The 25,578-nt window shown below is 41.4% G+C and overlaps 1 protein-coding gene across 11 annotated transcripts; it reads left to right on the plus strand.

Annotated features, from left to right (window-relative positions):
• On the plus strand, positions 1-25,578 carry LOC108149735 (potassium/sodium hyperpolarization-activated cyclic nucleotide-gated channel 2). 11 transcript variants are annotated; one of them, XM_041707715.1, is made up of 15 exons: positions 1-3,456; positions 9,929-11,710; positions 15,972-16,149; positions 16,308-16,546; positions 16,617-16,780; positions 16,928-17,064; positions 17,111-17,263; positions 19,153-19,248; positions 22,090-22,239; positions 22,305-22,381; positions 22,586-22,897; positions 23,046-23,140; positions 23,215-23,303; positions 23,363-23,679; positions 23,868-25,578. In XM_041707715.1, exons 1-15 carry the CDS (start codon positions 3,386-3,388, stop codon positions 24,001-24,003), a joined length of 3,996 nt encoding a protein of 1,331 aa, XP_041563649.1. In that variant the 5' UTR covers positions 1-3,385; the 3' UTR covers positions 24,004-25,578. The 11 variants fall into 11 exon arrangements, with proteins under 11 accessions (XP_041563649.1, XP_041563650.1, XP_041563651.1 ...); XM_041707716.1 differs by having other exon boundaries at positions 17,126-17,263; XM_017277505.2 differs by having other exon boundaries at positions 2-3,456; positions 15,972-16,137.

Consider the following 25,578-nt stretch of genomic DNA (forward strand, 5'->3'; position numbering starts at 1 on the left):
TTTCACTTGTCGCGCTGAGTTCGTTCGTGTCGCAGCAGCAGCAGCAGCAGCAGCAAGTAGCAGCAGCAGCAGCAGCAGCGAGTGTGCCGTTATTCCGTTCGTTACATAAAGAAGAGATTTCATATAGCAAGTTTAAGTGCGCTGCTCAGTTGCGAATCGCATAAATCATTCAGCGAAAGCAGCATTGTGATAAACATTTAAACAGCCCATGTAAACGAGGGGAGTCAGCGCGACCCACAAGCGTAAAATATTGAAATCATAATTGAAATCGACAGAAACGCAAATAAAAGAAAAGAAAAGTAATGCAATGATTTCCGAGCACCAGTGACTGTGTATCTGGTATATAGAGCCCGAAAATAAAAATGAAAGATTAAATGTGCCGTAACACGGGCGTTCAAAAAAGTATCAGGTAGTCGTGGGCTCAGGGAAAAAAAGAGGAGTTCAAAGAGGAAGAGGTGGAGGGGTGGCAAGGTGGCCAAAGACGAAAGACGAAAGGCGAACGAAAATGTAATAGAGGTCAAAAGAAGCATTGATTTAACGTGTGCACTTCCTCCCACTTTCACCTCCACTCCTCTGGCCTCTTCTTCTTCTGGTTCTCCCTGTTATCCTCCCACCACCACTACCACCACCACTGTGTGTCCTGTGTGCCGTTTTTCGTGCCACGACTGTGCCCTGTGTGCGTGTCTCTCTCGCAATATTTGCGTGTGCGTGCCTCTGTCTCTGTGTGTTATAAATAATTTGTTTAAAATTCGTCAAATCGCTTGACGTTTCATTCAATAAATTTCACCCAAAAAGTCACAGGGACACGAACACACACGCAAACACACACACACACACACACTCACACGCACCGCCCCGTGTGGCGCCCGTGAAACGTGTATGTATGTACATATGTGCGAAAAATGTTGATGACGAACCACTTACGTCTATCGCAACCCACGAAACCAACGAAACCACCACAAACACAGCCGCAGCAGCTGAAAAAATCGCATGTAACACACCAACACACCCGCACACTATACACACATAGCCCTGGGACACACGTACAGTTCAATATCCAATAAGAAACCAAGCATAATTACATAATCAAATAGAACGACTGGCAAAAAAAAAAAAATAAACGAATAAAGACAAGAGACAAACACGAATAAAAAAATCACGAGCAACAAAAGCGGAAACCAGCGCAAACAAGGACAAGAAAGCAAACACGAAAAAACAACTCAAAGTGCAGAATTATTTAATCAACGCCAGCCAGTCAGCAAGTCGAAAACCCTGGAAACGCCTAAAAATAAAGGACACGCGATAACCAAAAATAGAACGTAATGATAAAACCAAAACCAAAGTACCTGCAACAATGAAATTGAGCAAATCTTAAAAGCATATAACCCAAAAATAAAAGCAAACCCAAGATAGAATTACTTTTAAAAATATACACATGACTCGCTATATACAAAAGTGCTCTAGATAAACGAAAAACGCTAACCATATATAAACAAAAACCGTAGTTCGTTGCCGTTTGTTCACCACTGGATAATACCGATACAGCCCAAGGACATAGAGCGTACTCCCCGTTTGAGATAGAGTAATGGAACTAACCTCGTAGTTTGTAGAGAGACGAGCGTCTCTGCCCGTAGGTCAGCAAAATAAACAATTCAAATAACCGCAACATAAACGCACTTAACGACTAACTAAAACTACCAAGTAGTTGCCTCTCTATATACAATATATATATATATATATCTATATATATATATAAATATATATACACCTACGAGATATATACAAGATACAAGATAGCCGTAGCGAATAGATAAACGTCAGTCTGTATATCTACCTATATGGATTTATTTTTATAATGCCGCTAGAGCGAAACTCGATCCCCGCCCTCGACCTAGGCCTTTCAAATTGCATCTGAATAAGTAACGAGGGCGATTAATGCATTAATTGGGTGACGAAGGACGTCGCCACACGGAGTCTCAAGGAGGGACTGTTGCCGAGTCCGGGTTCTGGTCCAAGTCCGCACTGCTTTGCGTGTTGCTCGTGCCTGATATAAAATCCACACCCAGGACCGTAAGCCGTAGACCTCAGACCGTAGACCCACGGAGGGATACAAACGTAGAGGACGAAATTAAGCTACCTGCTTTGGGTTTCCCGTGTTGCGTTGCCTTGACGTAACTCCGCCTTAACTCGCGTCGCTTCCATTTGCCACAAAGTAAAAAAAAAATACAAGGCGACCGCAAAGCCAAAACTGCGGTGCGTTCGTTAAACTTTCATGACCAAACATTAACTTAAGCAGGAAAGAGGAGAGAAGCGGCCAGAGGAGGGTTGGACAGCGAAGAGATAGCATACATTTCGGAGCAAGGAAACTGAGCTGTCATCATCATAACCCCTCCCCCCTCCAACAGCTAGTTTGTTTTTGTGATAAATAATTCAACGATCCACTCTCGGATCCCGATCCTGCCCACCCCACTTCAGCTCCAGTTACCGTTACAGTTACCGTTACCGTTACAGTTACCGTTATAGCTCCAGCTCCTGGCCCCACCATCACATCTGTACACCACCAACCGAATAGCAACAATAACTATACCCTAGTGGATAAACGACATTTATAATCCAAAGTACAAAACGAATAGCCCCGAAATAACGCTGTTAACTAAATAAAACGAATGCAAAACTATAAATAGTAACATATGGTATTATTATACACGCAACTCATAACAGATAGAGTCCTAAAGAGTCACATAACCTCAAACGAACAAGCGCATAACAAAACGAATTGAAACGAAAAGTGAAGAACCATAAGCAATATAAGCAGTGCTGTTGACTATTTTAGAGGCCAACTTTTAGATATCCTCACCCAACCTACGTTACTCAACCAAACACCTAAGAACCCACCAAAATCGAATCTAAAAACCTAACCTAAAACCTAAAAAAACACGGATAACGACGACGACGACGAGGACGAACAGCCCCATGTGCGAGTGAGACAGCCAGATAGTAACACAACGAGAAGCAATTTATTTTTATTTACGTGTCCGTGTGCCCGAGCGCTCGACCTGTATTAGTTAATGCCAAAAATCGAAGCGGAAGTTGCACCCACACCTGCACACACACGACAACTACTGCTAAATACACAAAAACACATACTCAGCCGTCATGACAAGGCCAAGAATTGCAGCGGGCATTGCGGGGCCCTCCCGGCGGCAATAGCAATAGCAACACCCTGAAACAAAAAAAAAATACAGAAACCAGAAATATACCCAAAACAACAACCACGTTACGTTAGCGAAGGTGGCGCAAGTGGTTCGAGTGGTTCGATGTGGCTCGAATTCGAATTCGAGTGCAGGTGGTGACGTGACATCGGCGGCGTCGTGGGTCCAAGAAAATGCACGTTAAACACACTCAGCGCCGAGTCAGCGGTCCTGGAGCCTTCGGAACATTTACCAACGATCAACGGTAGGCGTTACCAACTCACTTGCCATCCTTGTCTGTCCTTGTACTGTTGTTGTGCACGATGTACGTTGTACTTGTGTGTGGGAGAGCGAGTTTCCTTTGAGTGCAAGTGGGCAGAATGCAGGACGTTCCAGAACCGAGGATCCTGTCTTGCTCACTCGCTTGCACTTGGGCCATCTCCCACACCGCGCTGTACAGTTTTGAGATGAATGTATTTATGTTTCATTTTAAATGTGATCCCTGGGTTGGACCTACGTTAAGAATACATAGCGTCAAAGCTATGTCCTTGAGTGAGGTAAGTGTACGGACTACCTCACTCGAGAACCGAACTTAAGCGCTGTGAAGTAAATTTCAAAACTTTAGGTACTTTTTAAACTCTAAATCTAAAGATTCTTATATTTATAATAATTTATTGTCTTGAACATGACATAAATATAAATTTTTAATTAAACAATATTTGAGAAAAATGTCAACTCTGCGTATGAGTTATAAACAAACGCTCATGGACACCATATTTATAACGTATACGCAGTGTTGACACAAGTTGGATAGCTTATAAACTTTGAAATACATTTTCGTATAAAAACAAGCTCGTAGGACCTAACATTTTGAGGTCTGTGGTCCAACCCAGTGATCCTGTTTCTTGTGTTGTTCAAATTGTTTCGTTTTGTTCAGTACCGTTTTTGTTCAATGTCTCTGTTTTGTTATTTGTTTCTTGAGTTACCCTGTTATTGTTGTTGATGTTGTTGCTGCTGCCGCAATTGCTGTTGTTGTTGTTACTGTTCACGTTCATCTGTGTGTAACTGTGTGACTCTGTGTGTGAGTGAGTGAGTGAGTGAGTTACCAAGTGCTCTCCTTGCTGGCCTGCTGTGAACTGATTTCCTGCTCCTGCCAACCCCCCTCCTACCGCCGCCCTTTTATAGGGTCATCCGTCACTCCAGTCGATGCAATTACGAAACTAGATTAAAAGTCAAGCCAGGCCGACTACAATGGCCGCACCAATACGCGCGGACAATCGCACCAATACCAATGCAATGAATCGCATCGCTTGAGAATAGTGTCAAAGATCTTAAAGTGCAATCGTACACAGTGTTGCATACATTCAGGGGCCACTGTACTTGTAATTGCAATTGTGTTAGTGGGCGAGTGAGTGGGCCGCTTTGTATGTGTGTGTGAGTGTGTTTGAATGAGCGGAAGCTTTCGTTTTTACTTCAATGATTAATCCACTGACCGAATTTCGGCTTGCATTCGTTTGTGTGTGTGGGTGTGTGTTTGCTTGTATGTATCGATAAGCGCTTGCCGACTACTGCATTGTTGTTGACACCCACCCACACACATAGTTTTTTCACCGACACCGACACAAACACACATACAGATACAGTTACAGATAACAGACAGAGACGGCGACAGTGAGTGAGTGAAGCAGAGGGCCAGATAAGCTGTTCTTTTCTTTTGTGCCAAAAAGGAAGCCCGATGTTTCCAATTGAGCTAGTTCTAGTTCCACATTTCCATACACTCGACAGCAACAAAAACACACCCACACCCACACCCACAAACACATATATACACTCACACCTATGAGCAGGACCCTCTCGTGTCTGTGTGCTTTGTGCAGTTAATTTAATTTCTTATCCCCCAAACGAATCTCATTTAAGTTATTTCCCGCTCAGTTTGTTAGTTTTCAGTTTCGTTTCCTTCATTTTCTCGTTTTTTATTTCCATTTGGTACTCGTCACGTGAATAACTTGGATTTATTTCGTGTCCTTGTCGTTGTTGTTTTGCAGAAAACTTTGCTTAAAAGTACAAAAACGTTGAAAACAGAAAGTAAGAACCAACCAAACTGAAACCAAAACCAGAAAAAAAAACCACAAACCAAACAATTTTGCAACTCACATTTGCTGTGGAGCGATCTTAGACATCATCAGCGAAGGTACCGCCGACCAAATTTCGAATATTCCCCATACTTTCTCTCTATCCCTCTTTTTGTCTCTCAGTGTCTCTGCCTCTTCTTCTATATAGATCGTAGTCTCTGTATGGTACTTCTCTACAACTACTACTACTTATACTAATACTACTACTTACCGTTACAATTACAACTGCAACACTGATTTAAGAAACACACATTTAATGCTACTAAATTTTCTGCTCGTTACTAGAAGCTACCCCTAAATAAATCCCACCTACCCTGCAAGTTTCAATTTTTGAGCTTCACAAATTCTGGTTGCAACCGAAAGTAAATTCATTAACTTTGATGCACTTTGCTAACTAAACCCACTTCCACAAAAACGTCAATCAAAATGAGTTCCGAATGCAATGCATCGCTTTAATGACTTCTTTCTCGCCTGCTTTAAGATCTTTAGTAAAACCTTCACACTTCTCAGACCCCATAGATGCTTACCCTGATTCCCGTATATCACACAAGTCGAATCCAAATTTATTTACAATTGGCATGCCAAGTGGTTGTGATGTAGCATTTCTTTGTTTGTTGACTCCACTGATTTCCCCAACCCCCTAACCCCTCAGCCCGCAAGCCTGATTTATTAATTGCTCGGCTGTCGTTATAATTAATGGATAATTTTGGCTGAATTCTGGTTAGCCGAAAATCGTGTTATTTATAGTTGAGCTAAGCTCTCATCGAGTTCTGTGTTCATTTGCCTGCCCAGCCGGAAATCTTTTGAAGTCAAAATTTAATTACCGACTGTGCAGTGTATTTAAAATGGCATTTCCATATAAACGACACTAGATGGCCCGTTCGTAACCTCTGTTTGTTATTGCAATGACCTTAAACAGAGTCATTCGGATGGTCAAGGTCGTTTCGGACTTGTTCTAATTATTAATTTATGCCTTTGTTATACTTAAGGGGGAATTATATTTTTATTTCATGTTGAATTGAACAAATCGAATTCGAATTTTGGTATTTTTCTTTAAAAAACTGAGACATGCATAACTAAAGGAAAACACAAGATTTAAAGATACAGATTTAATCCCCAGTGTTGGTATTGCATTAAATAAACATTTTAAATTTTAAGAAAATATATTTTGTACTATAATTTAGCATAAAATATTCAATTGTTTGTTTTCCAATACGCACTTCTTTAAAGTATTTCTTTGTAATGTTCTTAAAACAATAGATAGGAAATCGTAATCACCAATTTTAAATTACAATTTATTTCTAATTCACTTTCATTTATACAAAGGAAATGTCGTAAATATGTATTTGTTCAAATAAAATCCGCCTGACTGCAAAGGCTTTGTAGATTGGCGCAACGGTAAACATTTGTGAACTAAAAATGGAAACTTTCGTAATTTGTTTACACGGAAATGTGTACCGAGTGGCATGTTTGGTAATTTGCTTTCAATTTTGTTTGATTTTGCTGGCGGTAGCTTTCAGCTCATGAGCCATTAAATGCATATTGAACATTTTCCAAAATATTCGACAACAATCAATTTTAAAATAGTTCAAGCGGTCAGGTTGAATGTTCAAAGTTCAAGACCACAGAAATATTCCACGTTTAATCGAGTTCAGGGAAATTAGAGTGGCACATTTACATCCCCATTAAGACAAGTAGTTCAGATACAAGTAATGTTGTAGATCCCCCATTTGGGGGCTCACAGCTGCACTTGATTTAATATCGATGAACGAAGTGGAATGCAGGCAGGCAGCGACTCAATTACGTACGCCTTACGAATTTACGCTTAATGCCTTCAATTGGCTTTTGAATTATTAATTGAGGCATATTGTGTCTCATTCGCGGGCGGAGGGGCGGGTAAGATTTCGATGGCGGAAACCTGCTCCGGCAGACCCGTTTGGCCCCCAATTCCAATCACTCGAGGATGGGCAGCACATGCTCCAAGCTCCACTGCTAATCCCCTGGCCAGAGGGCCACTCCACTGCGCCAAAAGTTGTCATTGGACATGGGCCGCATAAAAGTGCCACACTTAAAAAAATATAATAAAATTGGGTTAGGAACTCAGCAGTTTTTGTCTTTCAAAGAGGCACTACATATGGCATGGCAACAAAACATCGGCTGAATGTAGGAATGTTAAAACTTAAGATCTCATATACATATTATTAGTAAATGAGGTTTATCACATCTGGTAAGATTTTTATCCTCATGCCTAGAATTATGATTGGGATTGTATAGACATTTGAAGTTAATGATAAATACTGATTATTTAAATATTATATGATAAATTAGGGGGGTTTCCATTCAGCATTTGGGATAACCAAAAATCAATAAAAATAAAGAATAATCAAATAAAAAGAATTATTTTAGTAGTGCAACTAATAAATACGTTATATTTTGACTACCCTACCATTCAGTGTCTTAAAGATTTTTTATAACATAAAGATGTTTTTAAATGTTTTTTCTCTGTGCAGACAAGGTTGTCTTATTAGTTTACCCAGTCGAAAACTGGGCCCAAAATTGGGCGAAAAGGGGCAAGGGCAACTTTTGACTGCAGCACTTGACAGGTGGCAAACACTCGAAGCCGAGATGAAAAAGCCATCAGATAGGAACCCCAAGAGCTGGAATTCCCTCGAGCTCTCGATGCTTTCGCTTTGATTTGGCTTTGGCTTTGGCTGTGCCTTTGCCTGTGCTATTGCCTTTTTTCCCTCGAAACTGAGTTTCGGCCAGATTAGGTCCGAGATTGGCAAGAGGCCGCCACTCTGCAGCGGATGTGCGATTGTATCTCGGTCGTTCGGTATCTGTGAAGTGCACACTCATCGGCTGAACATTAGCGTGCAAATATTTGACATATTTACTTATATTTACACAAACGACGATTCAATTCGATTCGATTCGCTTGCAAATCCAATTCCGATTCGCATTCAAATTTGAATCAAAGTTCGGATAATTGCGCCCATGGCGTGAGGGAGCTGCCTAATTGACCGAAATTGATTCGAGCGATTCCGGCCTGGGAAATGATGTTTGCTCTGCACTATTTCCCCCCCATTTTTCGCACTCAACTAGAGCTGGGAGCCGGAATCGGAATTGGAATCGGCATCAAAATCGGAAAAGTTCGATGCACGCATACCGAGAATAGGGCTCCAATTGTTTTCCCTTTGTTCGAAAAAGAAGGGGGAGGAGGAGCGGGGGAGCGGACTCCCCCCTTTGCGGCAGCTATGTCAACAATAGTTTGCCTCACGTTTCGTAGCATTGATTGCCCAAGGCACAGTGGGCCAGATCGCTCGATTTGCCCGCATTTCCATTTCATTTGTAAACATACCATGCAGCTTCCCATTTGGCTCCACTGTACCCGCTTTGCTCCCACGCCTTATCAGCCGTGTCCGTCTGTCGCAGCCTTATCTTATCTTGGCCATTTGGCCATTTGATTTAGGGCACTTCCGCCGCCCACCGTGCGGAATGGTTTCATTACCATCCGGGCACGCGTTGCCAGCCATATATCTCTATCTCTTCGTGTTGCCTCGGTGTGTATCTGTATCTGTATCCGTATCTGTATCCCTATCTGTATCGGTATATGTATCTGTATCTGTTTCTGTATCGCCCTGTAGCTATTTGTTACCGCTCTATCAGTGCTTGGCCTGCGTGCCGCCATACATTAATTTAGTTGAATTTTTCGCGCGATCAGAAACCAGATGAGCATGTCAACCATTGTATATAGATGTCTCTATAAATTGTATCACACATCGCGGTCACAGGGGGCACTTGATATAAGGGACAAATTGGGGCCACTTAAAGTACAAAAGGGGAACCTGTAAAAAGGTTTGGTTTAAATGTTTAAAGTCCTGCTTACTTAATTTAAATAACAAATTTGTAAGACTTAAATTAAAAAAAATTATTAATTATGATGGCGTTAGAAAATGCATTCTAAAATTTAGATTTAAATCACGCGACAGCTTAAATCAAATTGCAAGTAATGATCAGCTTAAGTCATACTTTACCCAGTATTCTTATGACGTCAAGAGTAAATTTGTAAAATTTTGTTTGAGCGACAGTAATTATCAGATGAAGTCATTCCATATGCAATCTTGACCACAAGTATTCTATAATATAAATCTGGACTTGAAAGTGCTCCTATATCAAGCGTCGCCTGTGCGATGAACTCACATAGAAGCCGGGAATGCGATACTCCTCCATCTTCACCGCTCCTCACCGCTCGTCACCGCTCGTCACCGCTCACATGTTGCACAATCAATATTTATAATTAAGAATTTTCTTTGTTTGTCTCGCGGTTTTCCACACTCGCACACACTCTGTTTCCTGCTCACTTTAGCGTGGCCCTCTGAACCACGGAGCCTCTGTTCCGTCTCCCTCCCAATGCTTGCTTGCCAATTTGAAATAGATAAATTTGAGTGTTCGCCAGCGCCGCTGGCCAATTCGTTGCGTTGCGGCATCGGCATCGCTATCGGCATGCCATACTGAACATACGGTACTCATTGAAGTCTTTCCGCCTCTTTCTTTCCGCATCCACATCCACATCCACGCCTCCGTCCTGGTCCCTCCGTGCCGCAGTGCCAGCCGCGACAACTTGTGCCCGGAGAACCAGCAGCAACAGCAGCATCAGCAGCAACGGCACTCGCACTCGCACCAGCACTTGGTGCGCCAGTCTCTGGTGAGTCTCAGCAACGGACAGCCGGCGGCATCGGCGGCATCGGCGGCGGCGGACACCGTCTCGCTGCTGCGGGCGGGCGATGACCAGCAGCAACATCTGCAACAGCAACAGCAGCAGCAACATCTGCAACAGCAACAACAACGTCAGCGCAGCAGCAGCAGTCGGCTATCCACGAGCGGCATCTCGAAGCAAAACTCCTCGGATAGCAGGAGCGGACTGCGAATCCTCGACAGCAGCCACAGTCCGGTGAGCTGTGGCACCCAGAGCGTGAGCAGCACTGGTGGCCAGTCGGCGCTCTACGATGCCTGTCACGAGTACTCGCGCAGCTTGAGTGCCGCGGCTGCAGAAGGAGCCGGCTCGCTGCTCAAGAGCCACTACAGTGACCAGCAGTTGGCCAGCCAGCCGGAGCCTGACCCAGAACCGGATCCGGAAAGGGATCGGGATCGGGATCGGGATCGAGACAGGGAACGGGAGCGTCGCCACCTGACCAATCTCAATCTCAATCTGAACAGCGAGTACGACTACAGCGGCAGTGACAAGCAGCAACTGGTCAACGAGACGTACATCTTCAAGTGCATTGCCAACAGTCCCTCGTTCCTGCGCACCAACAAGATCAAGGAGCAGTCGAAGAAGCTGCGCAATCTCTCCCTGAAGACGCGCACGGCCAAGAAGAAGGGCCAGATCATCTCGAAGTCGAACGCGGTGTCGGACAACTCGCTGCATCCGGGTGACAAGTACCTCAACTTGTATCTGGTGGAGAAGAAGCACTCGCTGCAGCCGCAGGTGGCCTCCAGTTCGGGTTCGACGCCGCATCCGCAGGCCTCCTCGGCGCCGGCCAGCTCCTCCTCCTCCTCCGCGTGCACGCGGGCCCAGCAGCAGCTGCCGGCCCTCTCTGCCGTTGCTGCCCGCCAGCAACAGTTGCTGCTGAACGGTTCGCTCAAGGCCAAGGGGCAGCAGCAGCAGCAGCAGCAACAGAGTCGCACCCAGACGCTGCCCGGCCATCGGGCGTCGGTGCGGAGCGAGAGCGGAAGTGTAAGCGGGAGCAGCCACACCATTCCGGCGACGGGCAAGAGTCCGCCGGTGCCGCACTCGCTGGCGGCCAGGATCAGCAGCTCGGCCAGCGGCAGCAAGAACTGTAATCTGCTCAGCGCCAGCAGCAACTCATGCCACAAGCTGCACGCCCACGCTCACGGATCGGGAGCAGGATCAGGATCGGGAGCAGGAGCAGGACCTGGACACTATACGGCCGCCTCACCCAAGAGCTCGGTGAGCAGCAACGGGCACCTGAACAAGTACTGCCTCACGGACCTCACGCGCCGCAAGGCCGAGTTCAATCGCCAGCTGAGCGCGCCCACGGATTACACGCACCACTCGTCCAGCAACGGGTCGCAGCAGGAGGGCTCCTCGGAGGCCAACGAGGGCCACGAGCCGGTCGGGGAGTCAACCATCACCGTAGCCAGTGCGGGCGTGTCGCACTCGCCGCACCCGTACTCCTATCCGTATCACTACGCGCACCACGCCTCCTCGGCCACAGCGCCCGCCAATCTCAAGGCGTCGCTGCAGCTGCACAGCCTCGGGGGCCACCATCCGTGTCCTTATCCGGCCAGGCCCACGTCCACGTCGTGCACCAACAGCTTCAACCGGCGCCACATCCGCCGGCACAAGGGCAAGCTCGGCGATCGGTGAGTACCGTACACTGTTAGAAAAAATGGGAAATCTTATATAAAATAATTAATTGTTCATTAACCATTGATATTTCATTAAAACTTAGTAAAGTATGGAGAATATACATCATTTGTGGTACCTTATTTTTCATTATTTAAATTTGGATAATTGTGGTCAATCAACATATTTTGTTTGCGCTGATTTTCATCCTTTGCGGTTTTTAGTAGTATGAATATAAATTTTTTTTTTAATTTTTCTTTATTAATGGAATTGATTTTATATTTGAAATTGAATTTAAGTTTAAACCATATATAACTTACATAAAATGCATTTAAATCAAATAGTAACTAATTTAAATATAACATTTTTCCCATTAACCAAAATATTTTATTTTTAAATCAAGCAATTAAATATACATTAAATAATTAATAAATTTTGGATCATAATTGCTTTTCATAATTTAACATGCATTTCTTTTAAAGTTTATACATGAATTAAATTAAAATCTAGATTTGTTTTAATAGGAACTATAGGTTATTCTTTTTCTCAAATTTTAATTACAATTACTTTGGTAATTAAAAAGATAATACTGTTAAACCAGCTCATTTTATCTCAATAAATTTAACTTTTCGAATTGCTTAGAAAAGTGCCTTGAATAAATTTTAAAAATATATAGGTACAAACTTTGCTATAAAATAATGCCTAGAAAGTGATAAAATACTTCTGAGAACTAAGTCGACTTTTTCTTCAGTCTATCCAATTCCCCGAAAAGAGAGCGAGTATTCGAGACATTACTCCAGCTTACAAGTGGGAATTACGCGTATGCAAAGCGTCTGACGACGCTTACCGGTTTTTTTGAGTGCCTTTCGTGCGCTCTGCTTATCGCTGGGCATTTGCATAATTCCACCGCCGCAGACCGAGATTCCCACTCCGACCTGCCTTTCGTCTCAGTTCGCGCAATAAACTTCTAATGGTCGCCGAGCAGTGAACTCCACATTTGAGCGGATCGAACGTTAAAACGTCAGTCGAAAATATCCAAATTCGAAGGTTCAAAAGCCTAAAGTCGGTGCGTGATAAGTGCTTTTCTGTAAATATTTAAATAGTTAGTCTTTGGGTAATAATTTGTTTAGAAACAAAATATTTGGAAATGAAACCGATGATAAGAAAATATAAACACAAATGTACATAGCGGTTCAACGTTTATAGTTTGGCGATAACGTTATAAATAACATTTTAAGCAAGAAGCCCAAATGGATGAACATCAAGTTTTGCCAAACCAATAGTTTTTGAATCGTAAATAATCGTATTTAAAAAGAAGTCCAGATGGAATACTTAAACAATCGCTTGTCATTGTGTGATTGGAAATCGTAATTGAATCGATAATCGTGCTTTTGGTGGCTAAACGGAAAAGTGACACGGAAAAGCAGCTATACTAACACCCTGATTGCGCGTGCTAAAGTAAACAACGATGTAATCGGTCCGGGTGAATAACATAATTCCATAATTTGTCGCGGGTACCCAAGTCCACAAATTGCGCCTGAAAACGAGACCCAGAAAGCGACCTGGACGACGCTTCCTCCTTTCTTGACCAGTGATATCCAATCCAATCCGAACCGTACCGATACGAATCCCCCAAGAATAGAACGCGATTTGCATAAGAAGCAGACGTATTTTACGTATCATTGTTTATGTTCCATTTGCTGTTTACTGTTTTCGGATAGTTTTTGAACGCGCGTATATTGTATTGTGTGGTTTTATTGGCATCAATTTTTGTGAAGACAGCAGGCAGCGAATTACAAGCAGCCATAATTTGCGTCGACGCTCGTCGCGAAATCAATTAAAAGGCAGCACAAATTCGTTATTTATTTATTGTGCAACGGCTGCGGGGTTCAGAACAGGTTATCAAGTCGTCGCAGCATCAGCAAATAGCTTAAAAAAGAGTCTGGCAAATACAAAAAAAAAAAAAAACAGAAAAGAAAACTAGTAGCAGTAACAGTAAAAAGAAACGGAAAAAAACAATCAACAAGAAACAAAAAAAAAAACCAAAAACCAAAAACGAAGGAAATAAAAACCAGCGTCAAGTGCACGGTGTCAATATCTCAATTATTTAATTAGGCAATTTCCAATTGCCAGCCAATTTCGGACTATCATTTGTGGTCGTCTCGGAAGCAAACTGCAATTCCTGGCCCAATTGATATTCGAGGTAAGAAGAATATCGCTTACAGAAAGTACAAATAAAGAAATATACGATCCATCCACCAATCCAAACAATCCCACCCCCCTTTTTTTCGGGGTCTCGAGGACGCCCGATTCGATTCCGATTCGGATTCCGATACCGATACCGAAACGCCACGAAGTCGCCTCGATCTGGTCTCGTTTTCGGAGTGTTTGCCGGCGATTTCCAAGCGGTTTGCGAGCGGCGACCGCTAGTCGCAAAAAGTTTGCCGCTGTAATCACTCCAAGTACCCGGTTCTGTTCTACTACTACTTCCACTACTCTATATAGCGCCGCGCTTCCAGACTTCTCCGATTCGCGGCGAAAGCCGTGCGAGCTATTCTGTGTGAGTCGGTCGAACGATTGGCGCGAGTCATATATCCAATAAAGTAAATCAGCGCAAAACATCTGTTCCGGCACGTTTTTCAGTTGCCAACCAAGAATTCCGAATGCAAAACATCAAGATCAAACAAATAAAACCGAAAACAGAGAAACACCCACAGTGAAGTGAAATGAATTTAAAACCACAGAATTATGAAATGTATCCATCCAAAATGATTTGATTTGTGTAATGCAATAGCCGGTCGGTTTGGCTGGTGAGCAACCATAACAATAACTAATAAATTCATTAGGCTAATGCCAATGGCGGTCAAGATTAAATTAAATCAGCTTCATCAGGCTTAATTAAAACGAAACTTTCCCATTTAAAAGTACCCACAATTGAGTGTGAACAGGCGAAAGAGAGCAGTAATAATAGAAGCACAGACACAGTTTCGAAAAGTATTATAAATACACGAAATGCGGAATATCAGTACGCCAAACCGTGACGCCAAAACTAACGTAACCACGAGCACGCGTCTCTGCCGGGCTTTAACAATAGGTCCGCCGTGAATAATATCCGTACCACGCGATTTGTCGTTCAGTGCTCGGTGTTCGGTGTTCAGCTTTTAGTATTTTAGTATTTAATGTCCAGTGTTCGCTGCTCCACAAAAAAAAGAAAAAACGCAAGCGGCATAAACACCCAGGGAGTAGGAGAAGGTGGTGGTGGCACTGGGAGGCAGGGGCAATCCAGTTTCTCCGGCTGCTTCCCCGGAAAACCTTGACAATCACCATGTAGCGGGCAAGGTGAGGGCAGCAGTCGCCGCTCTGATTCAACTTGCATTGTGCGTGTGCCGCAATTAAAAGTAAACAAAAATATCAAGAAAAACTGGATAGTTTTGGAGATCGAAAGTTGAAATACCCTCGCACAAATATAATTTAGTGATCCTTATACGTGATTGAACTAAGTGAAGAAATACAAAATAATTTAATATAAAAAAAATCGTTCCTACGTCTAAAATACACCAAACAAAAAAATCTTAAACGAATTTTAAAAAAAGCATCGTTTGTATTGCGTTCAAGAACTTTTGAATATGTTTAATAATCTAAGGAGTGGTTTAAAGTATATTTGTTTATGTACAAAGTGTTAATGTTATATTATGTTGATGTTAATCAAGTCTTAATTTCCTTTTGAAAATTGGTTTTTGTAACCCCTGATTACAAAAAAAAACAACCAACAAAACGGTTGTGATTCTGGAAGGATTTTAAAATGGTCGTAAAAGTCAACCAATTCTTATTTCGACTACGGTCTTCGCAAAAGTGATAGGTTTTTTTAGTTTTAAATTAGTAATCTAAAGCTAAATGCTTTTAAGAACTTTTAGAGCCCGGGTGCGGCTGACATGTCATATTTTATAAAACAATAATATTTATTTATCCTGACATCCTATTTAATGTAAGATTCATTTTAGATTCCATTTTTCATTTTAGTTAAAGTATGTTCCATGCAAAGATTGATCTAGGGAGCTCCCCAAAAACTATGATTCCCTCGATAAGAGTAAACGAAATCAATAAAACCGGTGCGTTAACCGACACCGGTCCATCCCGCCCACCTTGACACCCCATCTGCTCAGTTTCACTTTCATTTTGGGCAGGCTCTGGGGCCTTATGGCATGATTTCGTGTAACGGAATTTTTCGAGACGGCACTTCCGTGTTTACAGATTGCGATCTTCTCAATGCCATTTCAGACTGCTGAGCGGGGATAGTGAGGAATCGGTGCGCTGCTCCTACTGCTCGGTGCTGAATGTGAACGAGAACGACCTGCGCATTTCGTTCGAGAACACTTGCACCGACTCGCTGGTCACCGCTTTCGATGATGAGGCCCTGCTAATATGCGACCAAGGAACCGAAATGGCAAGGACAAAGGTTTCATTTGTACGACTAGCACAGGACGGATTACCCCCCTCCCCCCTTTTGACTGAATAACACCCAATTGTCACCAGACTTTGACTTTGACTGGCAGCGAGGCAAATTGGTTGTGGGATGTGGAAATACTAAGAAGATCCCATTCTAATCCTTCACAGGTACACTTTGATGACGTGTCGTTGTACGGCACTCCGAAAGAGGAGCCCATGCCCAACATACCGATCGTGTCGGAAAAAGTCTCTGCGAATTTCCTAAAAAGTCAATTGCAATCATGGTTCCAGCCGACGGACAACCGACTGGCCATGAAACTGTTTGGCAGCCGCAAGGCGCTGGTCAAGGAGCGCATACGTCAGAAAACTTCCGGACATTGGGTCATACACCCGTGCAGTTCATTCAGGTGAAACATAAACCAGATGATAGTTATGATTATCACGTACTAATCCAATTAAATCAATCTATTTCGATAGGTTTTACTGGGACCTTTGCATGCTTTTATTATTAGTAGCAAATCTTATTATCCTGCCAGTCGCAATATCATTCTTCAACGATGATCTGAGCACACGATGGATTGCCTTCAACTGCCTAAGTGATACTATTTTTTTAATAGATATTGTAGTCAATTTTAGAACAGGTAATGCACATTCAACCGAGCCAACAAACTAACAAGCCCCCTATTACAAAACCAAACCAAACCCCTTCCAAAAGAACTGGTACCGTGACCCCCATTTACTACGCCCCTGCTTAACCGTTAGCTTTTCGACCGAATATATGATTTCAGGAATTATGCAACAAGACAACGCTGAACAAGTAATATTGGATCCAAAGCTTATAGCTAAACACTATTTAAGAACTTGGTTTTTTCTCGATTTGATTTCGTCGATACCGCTAGATTATATATTTTTAATTTTCAATCAAGTAAGTCAATGTATTTAAGAAACAGTACGCAACATTTTAATTTAAGATTATGAAATTGCAGGATTTCTCTGATTCTTTTCAAATATTGCATGCCGGACGCGCCCTGCGCATCCTGCGCCTGGCCAAGCTGCTCTCCCTGGTGCGACTGCTCCGCCTTTCCCGCCTCGTGCGCTACGTGTCCCAATGGGAGGAGGTCTATGTGAGTACACCCGGCTCATTTTGGCAATGCTCGACCCTTTTGGTTACTTTTTTAGTTTCCTTCAGTTTCGTTTCGTTTCGTTTCGTTACCGTTTCATCTTTAGTTTGCATAACAACTAACTTACTCTCCCTGGTTTTCATTTTTAAGACACACTTGTAAAATATATACACAGAAAAAAAGATATTAGTTATTTTGAGATATCTCTATTTATATAATTTTGATGCCGTGTTAAAGGCCTATCCAGAACTGGCAAGATATAATTGTTTTTAGTCCATCTCAGTTCTGGTTATGACTTTGTAAGACAAAATTGGTTAAGAATTTGGGAGGGCTTTAAAAATAGTTCGGATGCAAAAGTATGCAGTGGTAATTTACTAAAAATTTAAAAAACAACATTCAACATTTAAAGCCTTAACTATTGATTTAGAAATTCACAAAATGCAGAAAAGAAACAAATGTAAAAGCAATGCATTTTAAGTTAAACTGTTTTTCGTATCTATTATTTCTGTGTATATATTTATTAGACCCTCCGTTTCGTCATTACCATTTTGGTTTTAATCTAGGGACCCTTTGTCCCTGATCGACTCCCTTTTCGGTTTGAATTTACCTTTCGTTTGCTCCAAATTCTCGACCGTAAGATCAGCATAACTACTCGTTCACTCCACACCACAAAAACAGATTCGATGATCTAGGTTATATCTAGGCAACTGCAGTTAGGCTTAGCACAGTGGTCAGTGGTCGGGGAGTATTATATCCTCAAAGTGCTCACTTTTCTTTGTTACATGTGTACGTACATGTGTGTGGCATTAAAAGTACTTTAATTGTGGATGGCGCGCAGAAATGTTCAAACTATGTATTTTCTTTGAGTTGTTATCTGGAACCTCTGTGTCTATGATTTCCGTTAAACGTTTAAATCCTTTGCGTTCGATTACCAATCGTTTTGTTTACCAAGTATGATATACCTTCCTCAACCTATGTGTGTCTATAAAGTCAATCAAACATAGAACCAGACAATCGCTGTACCATAAGCCAACTCAGTTTGTATATTATACAGTTGTGTGACCCCAATGTCTGTTACGTGTTGTGCGCCTGCTGCGCTTCGGGTCCACCAGACCAGATCCTGAATAATTACCCAGGCCGATTACTGCAAGAACATACCTATACCTATGTCTATAACTCACACCACACCCACATACTCTCGAAACACACTCAAATCGAATCGAAAATGTACCTTTTTTTTGGGTTTTTTCTCGAACCATCTGACGCGCTCGCTAAGCTTGAGAACATGTTTTCACTTGTGCCGCGGGAAGATTCCTTTGCTTTCTTTCACATTTCTTCAGTTGAGTCTTCAATTTATTGCTTCTGTTGTTCTGATATTCGATTTCCTATTCTTTTCTTGCCGACTTTGAAGCACTCAAATCGATATTCTTCATTGCACTTTGTACTTTGAACTTCTTTGAAGGCATCTCCGCAACTCAAGGGTTGGGGAATGTTCTTACCCTATATCTCTATCAAAAAAAAAAAAAAAAACACAATATCCTCTCCAACTCCCTCTAATCCCTAATCCCTAAAACCTTAAACCACCCCCCCACCCTTAACCCTAGCCACAGCACACCCCCCATGAGATACGTACAAGTACAGCTCCCTTTGAGCCCTTTATAAAACATTGCCTGAAATTGGAAACCACCGTATATTATGATTTATGTTTATTTTGTTTTTGAAACGCTCAACTAAAGCGATGAAAAGAAAAGTATTCCGCTAAGTGCGACTAACAACTTATGATGCTTATGAAAATCAGTTTAAGAACAACAAAAATAAAATAAACAAAACAATTCAAAAATCCAACCTAGCTGAATCAGGGCCTAAAATACCTGTGTATATATGGTTTTTAGATTCTGCAGAATCTACAGAAAAAAAGTGCTGATCGCAGAGGGAGAATGAACAGAAAAGACAAAGATGGCTTGACAAAAAGCAACCTAATTCTCAAGGTAAACCATCCAATAAAAAGTAACAACCCAAAAATCAAAATCAACAACACAACAACTTCAGTATATTTTGATAAACAAAAACCAAAAGCCTTGATTGATTGATTGAAATTATGATTATGTATTATTGGTGCAACATAACTCACGTTTTGAGGAATGTTAAATCCAAAATTGAGTTTTAGTGCATAATTTCGTTCGATTGTTCGTTCGTTCGATTGTTCGTTGATCATGTTTGCTTGATTTTAATGTTCGTTCGTTCGTACGTTCTGTAAATTTTCTGAGACTGCCTTTTTTACATATTGATTGATTGATTGATTGATATTGCCATACATAATCTCTATTTCTCATTTAATGCATAATGAAAATCTCAATATAACGAAAAAAAGAAGAGAGTCTAGCCCAAAAGCAGCAATAAAATAAAAACTTATTTTTTATTTACAAATCTTCGGTGTGCAACCGAATTTCTTTTCATGCTCTTCACACGACGTAGAATCAGTCAGAAGGATAATGTAATATATTTCGCTAGATCTCGTAGCTTTTGACTCCATGCATGGGCATGATCGGAAGTCCTGTTGTACTGCTATATCTATCATTGTGAACCACAGATTAGCTGGGTTATATTTCGTTGCGAAGAGCATGAAAACGCCACAGATCTCAGGAGATATTACGGATTCGGATTATTGTATACTGTGTAAAATGCTTACGGCTTGCGAGAGAAGCAGCACAGATCGAAATGTTGCCTCTGTAAAAACACCAACAAATATGCACTATATAGTAGGAAAAGTAATGGCTGCTGCTGCTGCTTTTGCTTTAGGATTAGGTTTTAGATCCGGACACACAGACACACACCCAATATAGTCAATCGATCTGAAGCAGGAAAACTGATCCAACGACCAATCAGATCGAACACGAACACTGTACTATATGTAGCCACATACTACTCGTATTCTATAGCATACATTTGTGGGCCCGTGCCAAACGCTTTCCACATTTCCTAACCTATATCGTATCTATCGTACTCAACTTAACCTCACTTTGATTGACACTCTGCTCAATGCTTTATGCTTTTGTACTGCGCGCTTTCCGCTCGAACTTTCTCTTGCTCTCTCTCTCTCTCTCTCTCAACTACACAGAGAAAATCTAAGTTTATTATACAGCCCCTTAATGCAATCAATATCTTAATTTTGAACAAATCAGTAGGATCCAATTAAAATCAAATTACTAGATCATTAACCCATTATTCTTTCACAGTATTGAAATGTTCAAATCATACCAAGTTTTAAATCGATTCGAGGTACTACCGCCTTTTCTATAATTTTAAAAAGTAAACATTTTATTTTAATAATAAATTAGCAATTCTAATATTTATTTCTGTTCATGTCAATAGGTTTAAAGTAAGTCTTTAAAGGTTTTTATGAGATATACACTTTATTTATGAAAAAACCCAATTTGTTGTTATGCTTACAATACCAATCTGATATGTTCAAAATTAATTTTTATTAATTCAATAAAATTAGTACATAATGCTAAGATCCATTTATTGTGTGATGATATTTTTTCTCTGTGTAAAAAATGCAACTCTGTTTTGCTGCCTCTGCTACCGTTACTTGTTGTTTGGTTACTGTTCCTGGTTTTGGTTTCTCTGATTTTTTATTTTCTCAGCCTTCTCTTTCTCTTCTGTTGTACAAAAGATTTCAGCAGGAGCGCGTAAAAAAAGAAGAAAATAAGCTTTTTGGAGTGACACCCACACACACACATGTACACGCACACGCAGCTACAGCCACTGATATCTTGAATGCAACAACCGTTATTTTATTATCTCAATACCGCTCCCTATCTCTCTTTTTCTAAAGCTCTATGTTCCTGCTCTTGCTCTATGTTTTCGTTTACCATTAGTTTGGTTTTCGTTAATTTCGTGATTGTGTTTATTCCTTTGGTTTGTTTACCGTTCCTTGTACAGAATTACGTAGTTCAATTACTAACAACTGCGAAAGTCAGGCAAACAAAAAGCTTTCATTGTAAAATACGAGTTCGATTTCGATAATTTGAACGTTTGAACGGCTTAGTGTCCATAATTATGTTTAACAAACGTAAAACAAAACAAACAAACAAAACAAAAAAAAAAAAAAACAAACAAAAGTAAAGATGAGCACTTGTACCATAATCTAGCAGCTGATTTTGCACCTATTCAAAACGTAGAAATGGTTTGAATTTGAATTGATTGAGTTTGAATTGATTGCTCAGGTTGTACACCGTACACAAAGTACACCCAGTACACCGGACACTGTTGTATTTCCTAACACTAGACTAATCTTATCTTATTTTATCTTATCGGATGAACTTTGTATACCGACTCCGTACCGCTCTGCTCCGATGATCTGCAGACCAAGGAATACACTATTCCGTATACATAGCATACTTATCGGGCAGAGTGGGGAGATTGAGTAATTTCTTGTTTAATGGCTGTGGTTTGGTTTGTTTTAGTTGCTTTGATTGGCATAATGCAATAACTGTTACATTTACTACCGGTAGCTGGAAACGCCAAAAGTCACCAATTGCTACAAGTTGCAAAATAATGTTTCCAAGTTTTATTTCCTCGTTTGGGTTTTCTTTCTCTCGTTTACTTGAGACATTTGGTTTTATATATATATGTGGAACTCACACCCATATGTAACACGCATACACACTCGATCACACACACACACACACAGAAGGACACAGACACACACACACACTCTTAACCACAAAACACAGACACACACACACACACACACACACACAAACACAAGCGGTGTTGGGCTTTAGTTGATTTGCACTCCTTTTGATTGACCTCTCTGGTTGCAGTTCCTCAATATGGCCTCGGTCTTCATGAGGATCTTCAATTTAATTTGCATGATGCTCCTGATCGGCCATTGGAGCGGTTGCTTGCAGTTCTTAGTGCCAATGTTGCAGGGTTTTCCATCCAACTCCTGGGTCTCCATCAACGAGTTGCAGGTGCGCCAGATCGGTAAATCCCTACTATCTGGTATTGGCTATCTAAATGGGCTGTTCCATTGCAGGAATCGTACTGGCTGGAGCAGTATTCGTGGGCATTATTCAAGGCAATGTCGCACATGCTCTGCATAGGCTACGGCAGGTGAGTTAAAGTTTCTATCTACTTAGATTGGGTGTACCCACCTATTTTAGCACTGTCCCTATCTACTTTTTTTTAAAAAAGTAACTATAAATAATAGAGAAATAACTTCAAGTTAAGGGAAATGGTGTTTTTGCTCTTATCTACTCCATAAATATAATAATTCTGTTCCAAAAAAATAATGTACAATAATGCGCTCATTTCCAGATTCCCACCACAATCACTGACAGACATGTGGCTGACGATGCTGTCGATGATATCCGGAGCCACGTGTTACGCATTGTTCCTCGGTCACGCGACCAATCTCATCCAGAGCTTGGACTCCAGCCGGCGTCAGTATCGCGAGAAGGTCAAACAGGTGGAGGAGTACATGGCCTATCGCAAGCTGCCGCGTGACATGCGGCAACGCATCACGGAATACTTCGAGCATCGCTACCAGGGTAAATTCTTCGACGAAGAGTTGATACTTGGCGAGTTGAGCGAGAAATTGCGCGAGGATGTCATCAACTACAACTGCAGGTGGGCGATCTGTCACTATGCATTGATCATTCATGTATTTCTTCTTTCAGCCGTTTGATTAGTATAGTATTTCGTATTATTAGTACTTTGTACTGCACCTCCTTGTTGATTATTCACTATTTTAACTCGATGTGTTTATGTTCCACAGATCCCTCGTGGCGTCAGTGCCTTTTTTTGCTAATGCCGATTCGAATTTCGTTTCCGACGTAGTTACCAAACTGAAATACGAAGTTTTCCAACCAGGTGAGTGGGTCCACCAACTCTTTGTTAACATTTTAATTTGAGCCTCAACTAATGATTTCACTGAACTCTTTCAGGTGATATTATCATAAAGGAGGGTACGATCGGTACTAAGATGTACTTCATACAGGAGGGCGTGGTGGACATTGTCATGGCCAACGGCGAGGTACAATAATCCCTAACATTTTTAATAATTTCCTGGCTAATTTGCAACCTTCACTCCAGGTTGCCACCTCACTATCGGATGGCTCTTACTTCGGTGAGATCTGTCTGCTGACCAATGCGCGTCGTGTGGCCAGCGTGCGATCCGAAACCTATTGCAATTTATTCTCGTTGAGCGTGGATCATTTCAATTGCGTTCTGGATCAGTATCCGCTGATGCGCAAAACAATGGAGACTGTGGCCGCCGAGCGGTTGAACAAGATTGGCAAGAATCCAAACATAATGCATCAGAAGGACGAGCAGCTGAGCAATCCGGAGTCGAACACGATTACGGCTGTGGTTAATGCCCTGGCTGCCGAGGCGGATGACTGCAAAGATGAGTAAGTTGACTAGAATACTATTACTAATATTATAAACTTTCTAAACACAATACTCTGAACTTAAAATATAAATTCTAATACTTTTGAAATATTATAAGTATATCATTTAATTTATTATTTAGCTGTGCATTCTGATCTGAAATCTTTTGTTGGATTTATAACTAATCCTTTTGTTAAATCTGTTTCAGTGACATGGATCTCAAGGAGAATTTACTGCATGGGTCAGAGTCGAGCATTGCTGAGCCGGTGCAGACGATACGTGAGGGTCTCCCGAGGCCGCGGAGCGGGGAGTTCCGCGCCCTGTTCGAGGGCAACACCCCATGACACTGAGGAGCGATGATGAGCGGTGCCGGCGGGCACCGGGCAACCATCTGAAGCCAGCGGTTCGCTGGACAGTCACTCACCTAAACCCACAACCATACCCCAAACAGGACTCCCACACTCACATACACACACTGCGTATATAATAATTTAGTAAAAGGAACCCCAAGCCGCGATAAGAGTACACTAAAAAAAGAATCAATTTATGGTAGACACTCTATATATGCAATTGCGATTTAGTAGAAAACGTATTAAAAACGAAAAATCCAAAAAAAGAAAAAAACAAAAACAATTACACAAAAAATGTCCTCAATAATTATTCATAATTTCAGCTCCGCTAACTGTGATGACTTTAATATAAGAATCGAAAAAAATTTAACAAAAAAAGAGAAAACGAGTACATACAGAGATAAATTATACGATAGAGAGAACTCAGCAGCCAGCAGACAGAATCAGAATCAGAAAATCACAACCCACAGCCATAGAAGATTTGCCACCTCAAACACACACACCTTACCCACACCAGACTCGCCAGACACACGAAATACTGACATATAAAGTAAATAGACATATAAGTTTTATGCCCACGATATTGTAACGATAACGAAGTGAATAGACTTTTGAATTGCTACATAGGCGTTAGTCCTATGGACCTACTACAAGAACACACAACCACACACACGCGAACACACCTGTAGCTGGTCAGGTGAACAGGTGAAAGGGTGACAAGCATCAGGCATCAGGCATTGGACATTGGGCATCAGGCGACAGGTGACAGTCAGTCAGACAGACATGCATCAACTTATGATATAAACGAAGCGAAGCGTTACAGCATACCAAAACATAGCTAAACGTAGCTATTATGTACTCGAGCAACCAACAAACAAACAAACAATTATGTATTATTGCGATTATATAGCATATTTAAATACGCATTGCAAAAAAAAAGGGAAAACATAACTCAGCAAAATACAAGACAAGAAAACAACCCAAGAAACAAAACAAAAAGTACACAAAAGTATTTAAGCAAATTTAACGAATGCGCATTAGTAGTTGAACTATTAGTTTTTCACTCACTAACAAACAAAACACCACTCGACACACAACGTAGTAGAGAAGCCTCAAAACAAATAACAAAATGGAAAAAATATATTAAAAACGAACCTCAGGGTGCCGTCGTTTCAGCGGTCACCAAAAAATAACAAAAAAAAAAAAAAAAGAACAGACAAGAAACCAACTATATACACAACATATATATACAAAACATAGACAATGTTGTCTTTTATAGGGAATTGTTAAAGCGCCTCAGTTACATTTCAAGTATTTATTGCGGGCCTGCCGCCGAGCAAGATCATGATTTACCATTCGAATTCAGAATTTCTGTTCGAGAAACCATATTTAGTTGCGAGCGAGATCTCTTTTGCAAGTGGTTCGTCTTTGAGTCCTTGTTTGTTTTACTTTCGGGCATAAATCAGGCGACGGACAGCGACTTGTTGAAGGATTTATGTAACTTAGTATTTTATTACACGTAAACTAATAAAAAGAAAGCAGAAGGACAGCGTTTGCCTTAAAATAATA

Source organism: Drosophila elegans, unplaced genomic scaffold, assembly GCF_018152505.1.
Source record: "Drosophila elegans isolate 14027-0461.03 unplaced genomic scaffold, ASM1815250v1 contig_183, whole genome shotgun sequence".
Taxonomy (NCBI): domain Eukaryota; kingdom Metazoa; phylum Arthropoda; class Insecta; order Diptera; family Drosophilidae; genus Drosophila; species Drosophila elegans.

Coding starts and splice junctions, on each gene's coding strand:
- LOC108149735 (XM_041707715.1), top strand. CDS start 3,386: ATGCACGTTAAACACACTCAGCGCCGAGTCAGCGGTCCTGGAGCCTTC. Junction 22,240..22,304: donor TCTCCATCAACGAGTTGCAG/GTGCGCCAGATC, acceptor GTTCCATTGCAG/GAATCGTACTGGCTGGAGCA. Junction 23,141..23,214: donor ATACGAAGTTTTCCAACCAG/GTGAGTGGGTCC, acceptor GAACTCTTTCAG/GTGATATTATCATAAAGGAG.